Below are 18,183 nucleotides of genomic sequence, written 5' to 3'. Positions count from 1 at the left end.
CTTAGTTGCCCCGCGGCATGTGGGATCTTAGTTCCCCAACCAGGGATTGAACCCGTGTCCCCTGCATTGGGAGGCGGATTCTTTACCACCGGACCACCAGGGAAGTCCCTCTTTTAGCATAGTTTTAAGGTTTATCTGTCTTATAGCATCTATCAGCACCTCATTCTTTTTTTATTGCTGAATAGTACTCCATTGTTTGATTTTACCACATTTTGTTTATCCGTGCATCATTTGATAGACATTTGGGTTGTTTCCACTTTTTGGCTATTCTGAATAATTCTACTATAAACATTTGTGTACACATTTTTGTGTAGGTCTGTGTTTTCATTTCTCTTGGGTAGGTATCTGGGAGTAGAATTGCTAGGTCATATGGTAACTGGTTAACATTTGAGGAACTGCCAAACTGCTTTCCAAAGTGGCTGCATCATTTTCTATTCCTACCAGCAATGTATGAGGGTTCAAATTTTTCTACATGGTCACCAACATTTATTATTATCTGTCTTTTCGATTATAGCCTTTCAAGTGGGTGGTATCTTCTTAATGAAGTTGTATCTCCATGTGGTTTTGATTTGCATTTCTCTAATGACTAATGATGTTGAGAATCTTTTCCTGCCATTTGGATATCTTTGGTGAAATGTCTATTCAAATCTTTTGTCAATTTTTTATTGGGTTGTTTGTCTTCTTGTTGAGTTGTAAGAGTTCTTTGTATATTCTAGATACACATCCTTATCAGATACGTGATTTGCAAATATTTCTTCTTTTCATCTTCTTAATGCTATCTTTTGAAGTGCAAATTTTTGAATTTTGATGATGTCTGATTCATCAAACTTTTAATGGACTGTGTTTTTGGTGTCATATCTAAGAAATCTTTTGTGTAGCCCAAAGTCTTAAAGATTTTCTCCTATTTTTTCTAAAAATTTTATAGTTTTAGCTTTCACATTTAGTTCACTGATCCATCTTGAATTTTTTTTTTTTTTTTTTTTTTTATTGATTGATTGATTGCTATGTTGGGTCTTCGTTTCTGTGCTAGGGCTTTCTCTAGTTGCGGCAAGCGGGGGCCACTCTTCATCGCGGTGCGCGGGCCTCTCACTATTGTGACCTCTCTTGTTGCGGAGCACAGGTTCCAGACGCGCAGGCTCAGTAGTTGTGGCTCACGGGCCTAGTTGCTTCGTGGCATGTGGGATCTTCCCAGACCAGGGCTCGAACCCGTGTTCCCTGCATTGGCAGGCAGACTCTCAACCACTGCGCCACCAGGGAAGCCCCGAATTTTTTTTTTTGAATTATTTTTGTATATGCTGTAAGGTAAGAGCCCAAGTTCATCTTTTTGTATGTGTATATCCAGTTGTCCCAGCACTATTTGTTGAAAAGACTTTTATCTCATTGTATTGTCTTGGCAGTCCCTCAGTTTTCCTCTTAACCTTCTGTCAGATTCCTAGTCTCACCTAGAATCAAAAGATGAGCTGTCATTTATTCGGTCACCCCACCCATTCATTCATTCCACACTTATTGAGTATTTTGTGCTAAGTACTCTTCTTTTTTTTTTAATAAATTTATTTCTATATTTATTTTTTGGCTGTTAGGTCTTTATTTTTTGGCTGTGTTAGGTTAAGCCTGCGCGTGGGCTTTCTCTAGTTGTGGCAAGTGGGGGCTACTATTTGTTGTGGTGCGTGGGCTTCTCATTGTGGTGGCTTCTCTTGTTGTGGAGTACAGGCTCTAGGTGTGTAGTCTTCAGTAGCTGTGGCACGTGGGCTCAGTAGTTGTGGCTCACAGGCTCTAGAGCACAGGCTCAGTAGTTGTGGTGCACGAGCTTAGTTGCTCTGCGGCATGTGGGATTTTCCCGGACCAGGGCTCAAACCCGTGTCCCCTGCATTGGCAGGCGGATTCTTAACCACTGCGCCACCAGGGAAGTCCCCTAAGTACTATTCTAATGACTCCCCATCCATATTTGTGAGGAAGGATTTTCTCTGTCCTTATAGAGTTTAGAATTTAGTGGCAAAAGCAGCATGAATGAAATAATTACATGTTTGATAAGTGGAGTGAATTACATACTGTGATTAATGGAGTGGAGGAAAAGTAGTGTTATAAAAACACATAACAGGGGAACTGGCCTGATTTGGAGGATCAAGGAAGGCTTCCCTGAGGAAGTGAGAATTGAGTTGAGATTTGAAAGCTAAGTAGGAGTAAACCAAGCAAAGAAAGGGAAAAGAGCATTTCACACAAGAGGAACAGCATGTCAAGGACCTTAGGCAGGAGGATGCTGGCTTGACCCATTTAAGGACCTGAAAGAATGCCTCTGTGGCTAGAGCATAAACAGCAGAGGCATAAACGGAAGGGATGAGTGGAATAAGGGGAAGCTGTAGAGGTGGGTAGAGGTCAGATGTATAGCTTTATACATAAAGCCTCTGTAACAACTTCCTGCAAAACAAACGCTGAATACTATTTTCATTTTTCACCTTTTCTCACAAAAGCAAAAATCTTCTTTGGATTCCCTTCGGTCAGCAAAAATAGGTACTAATATAGGTGTTTTGTAAGAGCGAAGTGGCATAAAGCGAACTTTTGAAAAGTGGGGGATACGTGTATTTATTTTTAAATTAATTAAAATAGAAAATTCAGTTCTTCAATTACACCAGGCACATTTCAAGTGCTTAATAGCCACACATGACTAGTGGATACCATATTGGACAGTGCATACATATAACATTTTTGTCATCTCAGAAAGTTCTTTTGGACAGTGCTGCTGTGGAGCAAGTTAATATCAACATTAATTTGGTAAAATAAGACTCAAAGCTAAGGTGATAAAACAACAGAATGAAATGAAAAAGGAGACTGTAGAACTAAAGAAACAAATTGAAGATCAGTGAAACTAATAAATTAGACAAAAGCAAGGAACAGAATAGACATTGCTGAAAATGAAATTACAGATATTAAAGGAAATATCTGAGGTAATCTCAAACACAGATGAAAAAAGTTTTATGAGAAAAGCCAATAGAAAAGGAAAGCCAGGACTACCCTGGTGGCGCAGTGGTTAAGAATCCACCTGCCAATGCAGGGGACACGGGTTCAATCCCTGGTCCAGGAAGATCCCACATGCCGTGGAGCAAGGAAGCCCGTGTGCCACAACTACTGAGCCTGCGCTCTAGAGCCCACGAGCCACAACTACTGAAACCTGTGTGCCACAACTACTGAAGCCCATGTGCCTAGAGCCTGTGCTCCGCAACAAGAGAAGCCACTGCAATGAGAAGCCCACGCACCACAACGAAGAGTAGCCCCCACTTGCCATGACTAGAGAAAGCCCGTGTGCAGTAGCAAGACCCAAGGCAGCCAAAGATAAATAAATAAATAAATAAATAAATAAATAAATAAATAAATAAATTCATTAAAAAAAAAGGAAAGGAAAGCCAGTCAAAGATGACCCAACAAATGGAACAGAAAATATATTCAAAGAGAACTTTTCTGAAAAGACAGAATTGGATTGGCAGATTTGAGTGTGTATGCCATGTTCTAGGAAGATTTGGACTTAAAGGATAAAGAATTCTTTAGGCAGGAAAAACAAATTATATTCAAGGGGAAAAGCCAGGTTTGCCTCAGTTTTCTACAGCAACATTTCATGTAATGTCTACAAAGTTCTGAGAGAAGGAAGTGTGGCCTGGAATACATACCCAGCCCAAAATATTATTCTAATGTAAAGACAGCAGGTAGGTCTTTTCACATCTGAAAAAACTCAAGAAATTGAAGACCTATGAGTTCATCTGGAAAAAACTGCTTGATAGCAAATCTTGGCCAATTGAGAGTAAATCAAAATTAAGGATTCAGGAATGGAGAAGCTTGACAGAAAAATTGATGATGAGTATTGAATCCATTTAAATACACAACTGGGACTTCCCTGGTCCAGTGGTAAAGAATCTGCCTTCCAATGCAGGGGATGTGGGTTTGATCCCTGGTTGGGGAACTAAGATCCCACATGCTGTGGGGCAACTAAGCCCACGGGCCTCAACTAGAGAGCCCGTGTGCCGCAAACTACAGAGCCACGTGCTCTGGAGCCCACGCACCACAACTAGAGAGAGAAAACCCGCACGCCACAACTAGAGAGAAACCCGCGTGCCACAATGAAGAGCCTGTGTGCTGCAATGAAAGACCCCGCATGCCGCAATCAAGATCCCATGTGCTGCAACTATGACCTGACGCAGCCAAAAATAAATGAAATAGATAAATAAATATGTAAATACAGAACTAATATTAAACAGCCATATAAATTATGGTTACAGAACTGGATATGAATGTTGTTAACCTGGAAAAAACAAAAATAACAAAATATAGAGATGGAGAAAGGGGAGATTGGAGGAGGGGTGAGAATAATGTTCTCAGTCAATAGAAATTGTCTAAAATTGAGACATACATAGTTAAATAAAAAAGCGTAATGACTAAAACTGCTTTATATTTTATACTTTTTCCTTCTTAGGAGATAGCTCTTGTAAAGAAATCCTCGAAGTTCAAAAATTCCTTCAGCTTGATTTTCTTTTATTATTTTAAAGTATAGTTAAAAAAATTTTTAATATAAATTTATTTATTTATGGCTGCATTGGGTCTTCGTTGGTGCGTGCGGGCTTTCTCTAGTTGTGGCGAGCGGGGGCTACTCTTCATTGCGGTGCGTGGGCTTCTTATTGTGGTGGCTTCACTTGTTGCAGAGCATGGGCTGTAGGCATGCGGGCTTCAGTAGTTGTCGCACACGGGCTCAGTAGTTGTGGCTTGAGGGCTCTAGAGTGCAGGCTCAGTAGTTCTGGCACATGGGCTTAGTTGCCCCACAGCATGTGGGATCTTCCTGGACCAGGGCTCGAATCCGTGTACCCTGCATTGGCAAGTGGATTCTTAACCACTGCACCACCAGGGAAGCCCCTAAAGTATAGTTAAATTTAATACTATTTAAAGTGGCCTTTTTTTTTCCTCTAAATTTCTTCTCTATCCTTCTATCTGTATAAGTAAGTACATGTAAAGACATCTTTAATGATCACTTAGTATTTTAATGATAATTTTGGTCAATTTTGGGTTTTGAATGATTTTTCAAAACTTTTGTCTTTGTATATTTCTTTGTATATTTGTTTGAGTTCCTTATAACAATGGAGAGTTTTGTTTTTCTAAAAAATATATGCTATAGACAAATATGCCAAAATGTTAACAGTGGTTAACTCTGGGTAGGAGGGGGAGTTTGTGTGATTGTAATTTTTTTCCTTCCTTCTCTTTTCACGTTTCTTTCTTTTCTTTAAATTTTTTTTCTCTTTATTTAAAAACTTAAATAAAAAAGACAAAAACAAAAGTGTTTGAGTATTTCAGAGCCGACTAAACTAGATTTAGAGATGAAAGTTGTTCTGGTTCATAATATGACATATGGCATAAGAATATAGAATCAGAATCTGAAAAATGATGATTTCGGAGTTGGTAATCCAGTTGTGGAAAGGATAATCCTTAGAAGTAGTAATATTACTACTGAAATTCAAGTACATGCATTTTTTATAATAAATTTATTTATTTATTTTTGGCTGTTATTTATTTATTTATATTTGGTTGGGTCTTCGTTGCTGTGCGCAGGCTTCTCATTGCGGTGGCTTCTCTTGTTGTGTAGTACGGGCTCTAGGCTTGTGGACTTCAGTAGTTGTGGCAAGTGGGCTCACTAGTTGTGCCTTGCAGGCTCAGTAGTTGTGGTTCGCAGGCTCTAGAGCGCACGCTCAGTAGTTGTGGCACACGGTCTTAGTTGCTCCGTGGCATATGGGATCTTCTCAGACCAGGGCTCAAACCCATGTGCCCTGCATTGGCAGGTAGATTCTTAACCACTGTGCCACCAAGGTAGTCCCTCAAGTACATGCATTTTTCATGGGGCATTTAGGGGATAAAATATTTTTAAAACTATCATTTTGTGCCAGGACCAAACACCTTATGAAAATTGAGCTGAGAATGACATACTCATATAGAAGCACACTTAGCAAGCAAAGTGGGAGTGGTATTGATAGAAGTTTTGGTAGTAAGGAATTATCCTGCATGTGAAATAAAAGTAAATTATACATTTCCTGAGAATTTCATGAACTGAAGTCATTATAAGCAGTAGTTTTTTTCCCTCTGTATTATGAAAAACTAGTTGGCTAGTTGCAAAAAGCTGGAAACTATTAAAATAAATGTGACTTAATTTTGTTGGATTGAAAATTAGGAAAAAGTAACTTAGTGAGAGTATAAAGTTTCTAGTTCTGACTTTCTGAATGGGAAGGTGGGTACAATTATAGACTAAGACTGAATATAATACAAACAAATAGTTTAATGACATAATGACGTAGAAAATATTACTGCTTTTCACCAGTTTTTGTCTCTCTCCCCACCCCCAACTCTATTCCAGACTCACCAACCTAAAGAAGATGGAGTTTATATTTTTCAACCCCATAGTCAACCAGTTAGCTGTCTTTACTTCTCGCCTGCCAATCCAGCTCACCTGCTGTCACTGAGCTATGATGGCACATTACGCTGTGGGGATTTTTCCAGAGCTGTTTTTGAAGAGGTAAATGTTAATGTGTTTACATATGGACCTCAGATGATATTCTGGATTCTTTATGAAATGCCACATGAATGATTATTATACCATCAAACTGGGTGAGATGGTATAGAATAGGGACTTTAGAACTACACTGCCTAAATTCAAATCCCATCTGTTACTATTTGTGTGACCTTGGCAAGTTGCTTACCTCTTTGTGCTTCAATTTCTTTAGTTTTGAAATGGAATGGTAATAGTATCTACCTTATAGGATTGTCATGAGGATTAAATGAGTTAATGTAGATAAAGCATTTACTTAAAACAGAGCCTGGCACATAATAAGTTTTTGCTCTTATTTTTTATTTTTGCAGAAAGCTTTTAAATAAAATAACTTATTCTTCTATTTTAAGGCTTAAAACTTGTCCTCTTTTATTCAGGAAAAAATATTGGAATATTATTATACTTTTGTTCATTATTTCTAGCCTTGGCAGATATGAATTTTGTGGGGATGAGTCTTAGATGTGACAAAAAAGACTAGAGAAATTCATCACATAACAGTTCTATAATACATTGTCCAAAACTTTTGGCCAGTAATGTAACACAGAAACTATAAAATTTGGTCTTTTGTCTTCTAGCTAAGATTTATCGTCTCTTATATGCCATGTATAGCTGATGGTAGAGAGATTAGCTCAGCTGTTTTTATCTGGTGAAGTTAGAATGAAAAACTGCCATTCGATGTCATATAATTGTACTCTGGCAAGAAATGGACACCTAGGCGGTTTCATTCAGAACATCTTAGGCCAGGTTTATTCGTAACCACCTGTTGAGGATAAGATCTTTTCCTGGGCTAGTCTAACCCCTGCAAGGTAAGATTAAGTTGAAGTTTAAGAATAGTTGAAAGATGTTGGTCTCATACTCGTGACTGTCCATCTTCCCAGAGATAGTCTACCAAGTTAACCAGACTACTTACCCCTTGGAGGTTTTCAAATCGGTTTGATCTCTGGTTGGGTAGGCCATAAGCTTCCAAAGGCCTGAGGAATCCTCACAATATTGGATCCCAGTGATTACATTTTGGTCTACTACTTAAATATCTACTACTTAATGTTACAACAAACATATTTCAAGTGAGCTTTCAGATTTGCTTAACCATATCAGATTTCCTCATTAAGAGAATTCCTACAAATCAAACTCTTTTTTCATATGGATTTTAATCTTTGTGAAATTTAGGATGGTTTAGATGTAGGTTTTCATTCTTTAGCTTATTTCGAATGGGACTTTTAAAGTTTTTAGAGGTCCTCAGTATAAGAGCATTTTATATGTGATAGACAATGAAGAAAACAGGGTATCATCACTGATTATGGCTTATCATCATAAATACTAATCAATGATCTAATTTTATGCCTTAATTTTTTTATGTAAGCCAGTACTCAAAGTTAATGCATTCTGTCTTTGTAATTATTCTAATACTCTATGTATAGATGATTCATAATTACTTATAAAAGAGTTTTTAACTAATTATTTTAATAGCTATAGTATAATGTGTAACTGCTTTTGTTCTTCACTGAACTCCTAAATGATCTTTCTTACAGTTGGGAAGGCTTTTTCTCTCTTCTTGAGAGCTAATAGTTTTTGGGTTTTCTTTTAAAAATGAGGATGTTTAATTTCATTTAAGTCTGTTTTTAACCATATGAAAAAAAGACTTTTCAAGACTGTTAATGTGTTGCTGGTCAGACTTGATTTCCTAATTACTGACAATTAGAAGAAACACAGTTTCTTTTTTTTACTGGTGTCTTTGCTTTTTTTTTTCTTTTAATTTCTATTTTTACCTTTTTAAAAATAGGTTTTTAAGAGCAACATTGATATTTAAAATCCTTATTGGAAATGGATGGGCTATTAATCATGGATTAAATGAAATAATTTTTGTGAAAAGTCCTCTTTAAACTGTTTAATGGTAGCACTTTGGTTATTAATGCATACCATATAGTTATGTATGCAAGTCACATTCTGTTTTGTATTTGTTTATATTCTTACAGGAAGGTTGGAGTTTGAAATTTGAAGGTACATCTATGTTTTATCAGCCACTTAATAATAACTGATTGTACTTATTTTTTAATACAACTTTGTTGAGATATAATTCACATACCATTCGATTCACCCATTTAAAGTGTAAAATCCAGTGGTTTTTAGTGTATTTATAGGGTTGTGAAACTGTTACCACAATCTAATTTTAGAATACTTATCACCTCCAAAAGAAACCCCTTGCTTATCAAGTACTCCCGATTTCCCCTTTCTCCCTAGAAAACCACTAATCTACTTTCTGTCTCTACAGATTTGCCTGTCCTGGACATTTCATATAAAAGGAATCATACAGTTTATAGTCTTTTGTGACTGGCTTCTATACTTATCGAAATGTTTTCAAGGTTTATGCATGTTGTAGAATGTGTCAGTACTTCATTCTTTTTAATGGCTGAATAGTATTCCCTTGTGTGGCTATACCACATTTTACACATCCATTCATTAGTTGATGAACAGTTGGGTTGTTTCTGTTTTTAACTATTACGAATAATGCCATTATGAACATTCATGCACAAGTTTTGTGTGCTTTCATTTCTCTTGGGTATATACCTAGGAGTGTAATTGCTGGGTCATAAGGTAACTCTATGTTTAACATTCTGATGAACTGCCAAGCTGTTTCCCAAACCGGCTTCACCGTTGTGCATACTCATCAGCAATATGTGAGGGTTCCCATTTCTCCACATCCTTTCCAATGCCTGTTGTTGTTGGTGAGTATAGCCAACCTCGTGGGTATGAAGTGGTATCTCATTGTGGTTTTGATTTGCGTTTCCCTAATGATTGGTGATGCTGAGCATGTTCATCTGCTTATTGGCCATTTGTAATTATTTAGAGAAATTTGGATCTTTTGCCTATTTTTTAATTGGGTTATCTGTGTTTTCAGTATTGAGTTGTAAGAGTTATCCACTTATTTATTTTTTTAAAAGTCAGGTTTATTGAGGTATACAGTACATATTGTAAAATTTACCTTTGTTAGGTGTGCAGTTTTATAAGTTTTGGCAAATTGTATATACCTGTTTAACCACCACTGCAATCACGACATAAAAAATTTCCATCACCTGGAAGAATTACCTCATGACCCTTTGTAGTCAGTCCTCTCCCCCTTCCTGAAGCTCCTGGCAACCACTGATGTGATTACTGTCCTTATAATTTTGCCTGTTCTAGAATGTCAAGTAAATGGAATCAAATGGTGTGTAGCTTTTTGTGTCTGGCTTTATTTACCTAGCATAATGTTTTTAAGATTCATCCATGATATTGCATGTATCAGTAATTTGCTTCTGATACTACTGATTGAACAATTATCTTGTGTTAGGTACTAACCTGAGTGTGCTTTATATATATTATTAAGCCTAATAACACCCTATGAAATAGGTAATGTTCTCCCCATTTAACAGTTGAAAAAACTGAGGTAAAGAGGTTTATTAGCTTGCTGAAGGACATAAATGGCAGAACTAGAATTTGCACTTGAGTCTCTCTGACTCCAAATCCCCTGCACTTAACCATTTTAATATAATGACTGAATACTTTAAGTTTCATTTGTGTGTATTGGGCTTTTTTTGGTATAGGGGTTGGGATACCTTTGGTGTATTAATTTGTTAATCTCAGTTTATAGTAATACTTGTTATTAAAACTAAAAGTCAGTAGCAATTCATGATTCAGTGATAAGAATTGTGGTAATTCTTTCTTACTTGAGTACTGACACGTTCTACAACATTTATTTTTTATTCCTTATATGTGTGAGCCCTGAGCCCAAAGTAATAATATTGTGGATTGTAAGTGATTAAAAAGTTATAACAATAATACATGCTCATGATAAAATATTTACAGTAGGGGACTTCTGTGGTGGTCCAGTGATTAAGAATCCGCCTTCCAATGCAGGGGACGCGGGTTTGATCCCTGGTCGGGCAACTAAGATCCCACACACCGCAGGGCAACTAAACCTGCACGCCGCAACTAGAGAGAAGCCTGCAACGAAGACCCAGTGCAACCAAAAAAACCCCACAAACTTACAGTAAATAGGGTGTGCAAACTAAATCTGCCCTTCCCCCATTCCCACTCTCCCAAAGTAACCTTTGTATTTTTTGTGTATGCCTCCAGAAAGTACACATATACTTACAAGCATATAGATACAGATTTTTTTCTTTGCGCTAATGGGTTCACACTATATACATACTTTTTTGCAACTTGCTTTTTTCATTTACTAGTATATCTTGGACAGTTAATAGTACAAATCTACCTCATTCTTTTTTAGCATTGCATGGTATTTCAAAGTAGAGATGTACCATCATGATTTAACCAGATCTTTTTTGGTGGACATTTAGTTGCTTTTTATTGCTGTTATAAGCAGTCTGGCAGCAAGGCATCCTTATATATATCTTAGTGAAATTACTGGGTCAAAGGGTATGTATAGGCATTAAATATTTTGATAGATGTGTCCTGATTGCTGTAAAAATTTTGTATCTATTTACACTTCCACCAAGAGTAGGTGAGCATTCAAGCCATATACCTTGAACTTAGTTGGCAAAGTTACTTGGTATATTAAGGTATTTCAACTGCGTAAGATTCAGATTCAGTCCATTTCCTAGTGAGTTTCACAGGGTAGATCTGCATCTGAGGTTTATTGGATTTAAGAGATTTGGGATGTAGCCCTGACATGGGTGGATGGGCTGTTTGATTGCAGTCTCACAGCTGATCAGTGCCTTAGTTTCCATCTAAGGGGATTACCATTTTGCCCTATGCTTCTTGTGGGGATCATGGGAGGATAAATGAGGTTATTTGGGTTAAGTGTTTTGTTACTCTTTTAACAAAGAATTTATGCATTGGCTTTCTTTAAAAGAAGAGTGTTACATAAGTTGATTGTTACTTATATCCTTAGGTATATAGAGATGAAGGAAGTAGCTTTTCCTCCTTTGACTTCTTGGCAGAAGATGCCTCCACTTTAATAGTAGGTCACTGGGATGGAAGTATGTCACTAGTGGATAGGCGGACGCCTGGAACTTCTTGTGAGAAGCTTATCAATTCTTCTTTGAGCAAAATAAGAACTGTACATGTCCACCCAGTGCATAGACAGTATTTTATCACTGCGGGATTAAGGTATGTCCTTCATGAAATTTTATGATTTAGGCCTTTTAATGTTAGGAATAATGTTTTAGTTTGGTGGTCAAAGACTTCTGACTTTTTTTGTGATACCCACAGACTAAATAATTTTCCTTTCTACACTGATTGAGCATTTTTGGTTTTTTTTTGAACGTGATTTTTTTTTAAAATGAGAGATTCTTTTGGATTTAATAAATAGTGCAAGTGTTGAAACAAATATACATTTTTGTTTTCCTTGGCCTCATGCGTTTACTTCTAGTCTTTTGAGAAGAACGTACGTAAAAAATATAAAAGATCCATGTGACCTATAACTTCTTGGTCTGTGTTAACTTTTTTCTTGGATAGATTAGAAAACCAGCTAGAACCTTGCCTCTCTATACCCACCTGGTTACATATATATGCTATAATTTTGAAATTTTTCTTATTTTTTACTCTATACCAGTGTTTTTAAAATTAATGTTGTAGAAGATTAGAGGGTTCTGTCTTAACTGTTCTTCAATGTAGTGAGTATTTGAGTGTCTAATTTATGTTCAGTGCTATTGTAGAGTCTTACTATGTGTACTGTGACAACACTGAGAATTATTCCTCCTGTTACAGGGATATTCATATTTATGATGCAAGGTGCCTGAAACCCAGTAGAAGCCAGCCTTTGATTTCTTTGACTGAACACACAAAGAGCATCGCTTCTGCCTATTTTTCACCTCTTACTGGTAACAGAGTAGTAACCACATGTGCTGATTGTAAGCTGAGGTAAATTGGGAAGACAGAAATACGTTGTTAAGGAATCTAGAGTCTGTAGTTACTGTGTTAAACAGTAGCTTTGTTGACTACTGCTCCTTATTAAATCACTAGTGTTATTGTTTCATAGTAATGTCTAGGTTCCCAAAGATCAATGACCTGTACTTAATGGCTTTTCAGCAATTTTGGGATCTGTACATTTCCTTGAGATTGGCAAGGAAGGTCTGTAGCTGCCCTGGAGAGTGATGTCAGTCTTTGCTTTTAGCACTGAAATCTGATGAAATCAGGCTTGTGATATCTTGGAAGGGAGATAATTTTAGCATAGGGAGAAGCTCTTACTTTGGAGATAGTGGGGTCTACCCCACAAGTGAAGTGCTGAATTGAAGTTGCAGAGCCCCAGGCCATGGGCAGGCAGAAAAGGTAGCAAAAATTGGGCTTCTATACAAACTACTGGATAAAATTTTATGGTTTTAGCTTTGATACCTTTCTATAGCTACTTCCTAAAAATGGATTTTAAAATGTAATATAAACCAATTGAACAAAAATAGAAAATAATGCCAATTAAAAAAGATGTGGAGAATGTTAATGCAATCACAAAGGAAATGACTTTGTTCTCTTCTAAAATCCCTGATTTTGCTTAACATTGCAAGCATTTCTCTGTTTATGAGAGTTTTACCTTAAGTGATTTTGGAATTCGTTCATTATTCATTCAACAAGTATCTGTTAAATGTATACTGTGGGCCAGGCTCTAGAAAGGCACCTAATTTCTGTTTAGACCCATCTATTGGGAAGAACATGGTTTATAGTGTGTGACAGGTACCCAGTTAATTTCTAGTAGAGTGTGTGAGCATTACCAGGTAATACATTAAGAGATTTAGTCACCAGACAGTGGCAGCCCAGTGTCCCCTTTCCACCCATGCAGTTTTCTTTGTCTTAAGGGCTACTTATTTGTCCCATTCCTGTTCATTTGCACTGCAGAGTTTACTCTTGTTACATTAGCCATTAGTGATTTGGCTTTCTAGTAATCTAATTAGTTAATAAGCTCTAGTGCCAAGAAATTTCAGTGGAATAGCTAAGCACAAGGAGAAGGGGGAGGTGGTGATGATTCGGGTAGTTTCTGTCTGCCAGGGTACCTAGTGGAGGCTTCTGGATTCCTCCAGTTGCCCCACAAGAACTCCTCCCCTTGGTCACTGGACAGTCTTAGTCTCGTCAGAATCTGGAAGTGACACTATCACGCCCTCAACTGATGAGTCTCCCTTGATACATGCAGGCACTTTTAGGTTATTTTTGCATTTTCAGACTACATCCCTTATGTATGACATATATTACTGTGAATCTGAATATAGAGTCTAGATTATCACTTTAGAATGTACATTTAAGTTTGGAGTAATAATGTCTAAAGTAATTTCCACACTAAACTATAAGCACTGAATTTTATAATATTCTTTGTAACTTTTGTAAATATATTAGCTGAGGTTTGTTAGAGCCTGATCCTATATATTTTAAGATAACAATCATATTTCATATCATGAACCAGTGAAAAGCTTGTTAAATACACTGATAATATTTCAGAAAATTTTCAAGAAACAATAAAGAGTGTGCTCCTTTATTCTTGCTCTTTATTTTCTAGAATCTTTGACAGCAGCTGTATATCCTCGAAGATTCCTCTTCTCACCACCATCAGGTAGGTTTCCATGTGCCAAATAAAGTAGACCCTGGATTACCATGAGGTCTTTGTTGGAGTGCATACATTGGACATCTGATTGTCAAGGAGATGTAATAGGTCTGACTTTGTATTACATTGTTCCAGTGTTCCAGGTTGCTAGTTCCTATCCTATACAGAAGGGTTCTTGCTTCCAGGTTTCCTGTTTCTGTAAAGAGGTTCAATCTCTTTTAGTCAGTAGCTGTTCTCTGCCTTTGGGTGGTTATTTTTGGTTAAGGTGAGTGACTTTATTCCAACCTGAATTACTCATGTTTTATCCTATTGAGATTTACTTGCTCGTGAGGCTAGCTGAAGCTCTGTTTATTTGCACCTGTTTGTTCTGGGCTTGGAGGGCTTCCCCATCTTCCCACTTACTTTGTTTGGTTACCCTTTTTGTGCATCTGCTACTTTTAATGTATGTATTTTACATCAAACTTTATGCAATGCCTTCTTCCTAGACATACCTCTTTATTAGTATTTATGAAGTTGGGGACAGGGTGTGCAATGTATGTTGATTGTTGCTTCATGAGTTTTATAGTCTATAGAGGCTATATTTAAGCATGTTTGTTTTCTTTTTCACAGAATTTCCCTCTTCATTTCCTTTTTCAAACTTTATTAATTCTAGTTTATTGGTTTCTAATGCATATTTTAAAAAAATTATCTAGTGTGATGATTCAGAGGTCAGTAGGGATAGGGTCATTGAGTGGCAGAGGGAAATGTGGTTCTCCATTGTTCATACTTCTTTAGTAAGAAAGGGTTGCTAATGGTGTTACAATATAGAGAATAAAAAGGCAGTGCTTTGTTTTTTGCTTTGGAGAGCAGTAAAGAGCCCCAAATATATTAAAAAAATTTTTTTTACTTTATTTTTAGTTGTGGTTATCAACACATAAATTAACCATCTTAACTATTTATATGTATACAGTGCAATAGTGTTAGGTATATTCACATTGTTGTGCAGCAGACTTCTAGAATTTTTTTATCTTGCAAAACTGAAACTGCCCATTAAACATTAATTCCTCTTTCCGCCTTTTCCCAGACCTTGGCAACCATCTTTCTACTTTCCATTTCTATGATTTTGACTACTATAGATACTTCATATGAGTGAAATCATACAGTATTTGTCATTTTGTGACTGGTTCATTTCGCTTAGCATAATGTCCTCAATGTTCTTCCATATTCTAGCATGTGACAAGATCTCCTCCTGTTTAGTTTAATTTTTTAAAATTAATTTATTTTTGGCTGCGTTGGGTCTTCGTTGCTGCGCACGGGCTTTCTCTAGTTGAGGCGAGTTGGGGCTACTCTTCATTTTGGTGCGTGGGCTTCTTATTGCAGTGGCTTCTCTTGTTGCAGAGCATGGGCTCTAGGCGCATGGGCTTCAGTAGTTGTGTCACACGGGCTCAGTAGTTGTGGCTTGCGGGCTCTACAGCCCGGGCTCAGTGGTTGTGGCACATGGGCTTAGATGCTCCGCAGCATGTGGGATCTTCCTGGACCAGCGATCGAACCCGTGTCCCCTACATTGGCAGGCGGATTCTCGACCACTGCGCCACCAGGGAAGTCCCTTCCTCTTTTAAAGGCTGCATAATATTCCACTGTATGTATGTGCCACATTTTCTTTTTCCATTCATCTGTTGATGGACATTTTGATTGTTTCTACCTCTTGGCTATTGTGAATAATGCTGCAGTGAACAAATGGGTGTAAAGATATCTCTTTAAGATCCTGCTTTGAATTCTTTTGGATATATACCCAGAAGGGGGACTTTGATGGATCATCTGATAATTCTATTTTTAATTTTTTGAGGAACCTTTGTACTGTTTTTCCATAGCAGCCAAACCATTTTACATTCCAGTAGTGCACCAGGGTTCTAATTTCTCTTTATATGCATCAACACTTCCTGTCTGTTCTTTTGTTAGTGATTATCCTAATGAGGTAATATCTCATTGTGGTTTTGATTGCATTTCTCTAATGATTAGTGATGTTAAACATCTTTTCATTTGCTTGTTGGCCACTTGTGTATCTTCGTTGGAGAACTGTCTATTCAAGTCTTTTGCCCATTTTTGAATTGCATAATTTTTGTTGTTGTTGAGTTATAGGAATTCCTTACGTATTCTGCATATTAACCCCTTATCAAATATATGATTCGTGAATATTTTCTACCATTTTGTGGGTTGCCTTTTCACTCTGTTGATTGTTTCCTTTGATGCACAGAGTTTTTAAGTTTGATGTAGATTTGTCTGTTTTTGCTTTTGTTGCCTGTGCTTTTGGTGTCATATCGAAGAAATCATTGCTAAATCCAGTGTCCTGAAACTTTCCCCCTATGTTTTCTTCTCTGTTTTATTAATAGTTTCAAGTCTTATGTTTAGGTCTTTAATCCACTTGGAGTTAATTTTTGTATATAATATAAGATTAGTGTCCAACTTTATTCTTTTGAATGTGGATATCCAGTTCTCCCAGCACCATTTGTTGAAGAAACTGTCCTTTTCCCATTTTGTGGTCTTGGCACCCATGTTGAATATCACTTGACCATGTACATGTACATTTATGGGATCTATTCTGTTCTACTGGTCTGTAGTGTCTGTCTTTATACCAGTACCACACTGTCATGATTACTGTCGCTTTGTAGTATGTTTTGAAATCCGGAAATATGAGGCCCCCAACTTGGTTCTTTTTTTTTTTTATTTTTGGCTGCACTGGGTCTCTGTTGCTGTGCGTGGGCTTTTCTCTAGTTGCGGCGAGCAGGGGCTACTCTTCATTGTGGTGTGCGGGCTTCTCATTGCAGTGGCTTCTCTTTGTTGCGAAGCATGGGCTCTAGGTGCGCGGGCTTCAGTAGTTGCGGCATGTGGGCTCAGTAGTTGTGGCTTGCGGGCTCTAGAGCACAGGCTCAGTAGTTGTGGTGCATGGGCTTAGTTGCTCTGCGGCATGTGGGATCTTCCTGGACCAGGGCTCGAACGCATGTTCCCTGCGTTGGCAGGTGGATTCTTAACCACTGCGCCACCAGGGAAGTCCTCTTCTTCTTTTTAAAGATTATTTTGACTGTTTGTAGTTCCTTGAGTTTCATATCAATTTTAGGATTTTTTTTCTCTCTGTAAAACATGCCATTGGGATTTTCATAGGGATTGCATTGATTGAATTCTATAGATCATTTTGGGTAGTATAGACGTTTTAACAATACTAAGTCTTCCAGTCCACAACCACAATGTCTTTCCATTTATTTGTGTCTTCTTTGGTTTGTTTTAGTAATGTTTTGTAGTTTTCAGTATACATATCTTTCACATCTTTGGTTAAATTTATTCCTAAATATTTTATTCTTTTTTATGCTATTGTAAATGGGATTGTTTTCTTAATTGCCTTTCTGGATTGGTCATTCTTAGTGTGTAGAAATGCAACTGATATTTGTGTGTTGATTTTTGTATCCTGTAAATTTGCTGAAATTGTTTAAATAGTTTTTTTGTGTGTTTGTGGAGTCTTTAGTCCTACCCAGTTTTCTAGTCCTACCAAATTTCCAGTACTATGTTGAATAGACATGGCAAGAGTAGGCATCCTTGCCTTTTACCACATCTTACAGGAAAAGCTTTCAGTTTTTCATCATTGAGTATTATGTTAGCTGTGGGCCTTTCATATATGGCCTTTATTATGTTGAGACAGTTTTTGTCTATTCCTAGTTTGTTGAGTGTTTATCATGAAAGGGTATTGAATTCTGTCAAATGATTTTTCTGTACTGGTTGAGAGGATCTTATGATTTTTGTCCTTCATTCTGTTAATGTGCTATATCACATTAACTGAGTTTTATACGTTGAACCATCCTTGCATCCCAGGTATAAATTCAACTTGGTCATGGTGTATAATCCTCTTAATGTGCTGTTGATTTTGGTTTGCTGGTATTTTGTTGTGAATTTTTGCATCAATATTCATCAGGAATATTAGTAGGCTTTTTTTTTTTTTTTTCTTGTAGGTTCCTTGTCTGGCTTTGGTATCAGGGTAGTGTTGGCCTCACAGAATGAATTGGGAAGTGTTCCCTCCTCTTCAACTTTTTGGAAGAGTTTGAGGAGCACTGGTGTTAATTCT

General features: G+C 37.2%; 1 protein-coding gene across 5 annotated transcripts in view; it reads left to right on the top strand.

The window, feature by feature from the left end:
• The window catches only part of WDR76 (WD repeat domain 76), a 61,821-nt gene that overhangs the window by 40,607 nt on the left and 3,031 nt on the right, over positions 1 to 18,183 (top strand). For all 5 annotated transcript variants that reach the window (XM_036841675.1, XM_036841676.1, XM_036841677.1 and 2 more), the window contains 4 exons: positions 6,380 to 6,538; positions 11,460 to 11,677; positions 12,278 to 12,430; positions 14,049 to 14,102. In XM_036841675.1, coding sequence (XP_036697570.1) covers positions 6,380 to 6,538; positions 11,460 to 11,677; positions 12,278 to 12,430; positions 14,049 to 14,102 — 584 coding nt within the window. The remainder of the gene's footprint in view (positions 1 to 6,379; positions 6,539 to 11,459; positions 11,678 to 12,277; positions 12,431 to 14,048; positions 14,103 to 18,183) is intronic.

Source organism: Balaenoptera musculus, chromosome 2 (genome assembly GCF_009873245.2).
Source record: "Balaenoptera musculus isolate JJ_BM4_2016_0621 chromosome 2, mBalMus1.pri.v3, whole genome shotgun sequence".
NCBI classification, from domain to species: Eukaryota; Metazoa; Chordata; class Mammalia; order Artiodactyla; family Balaenopteridae; genus Balaenoptera; species Balaenoptera musculus.
The sequence above is the reverse complement of the archived record's forward strand: the minus strand, read 5'-3'. Positions and strand labels throughout refer to the sequence as shown.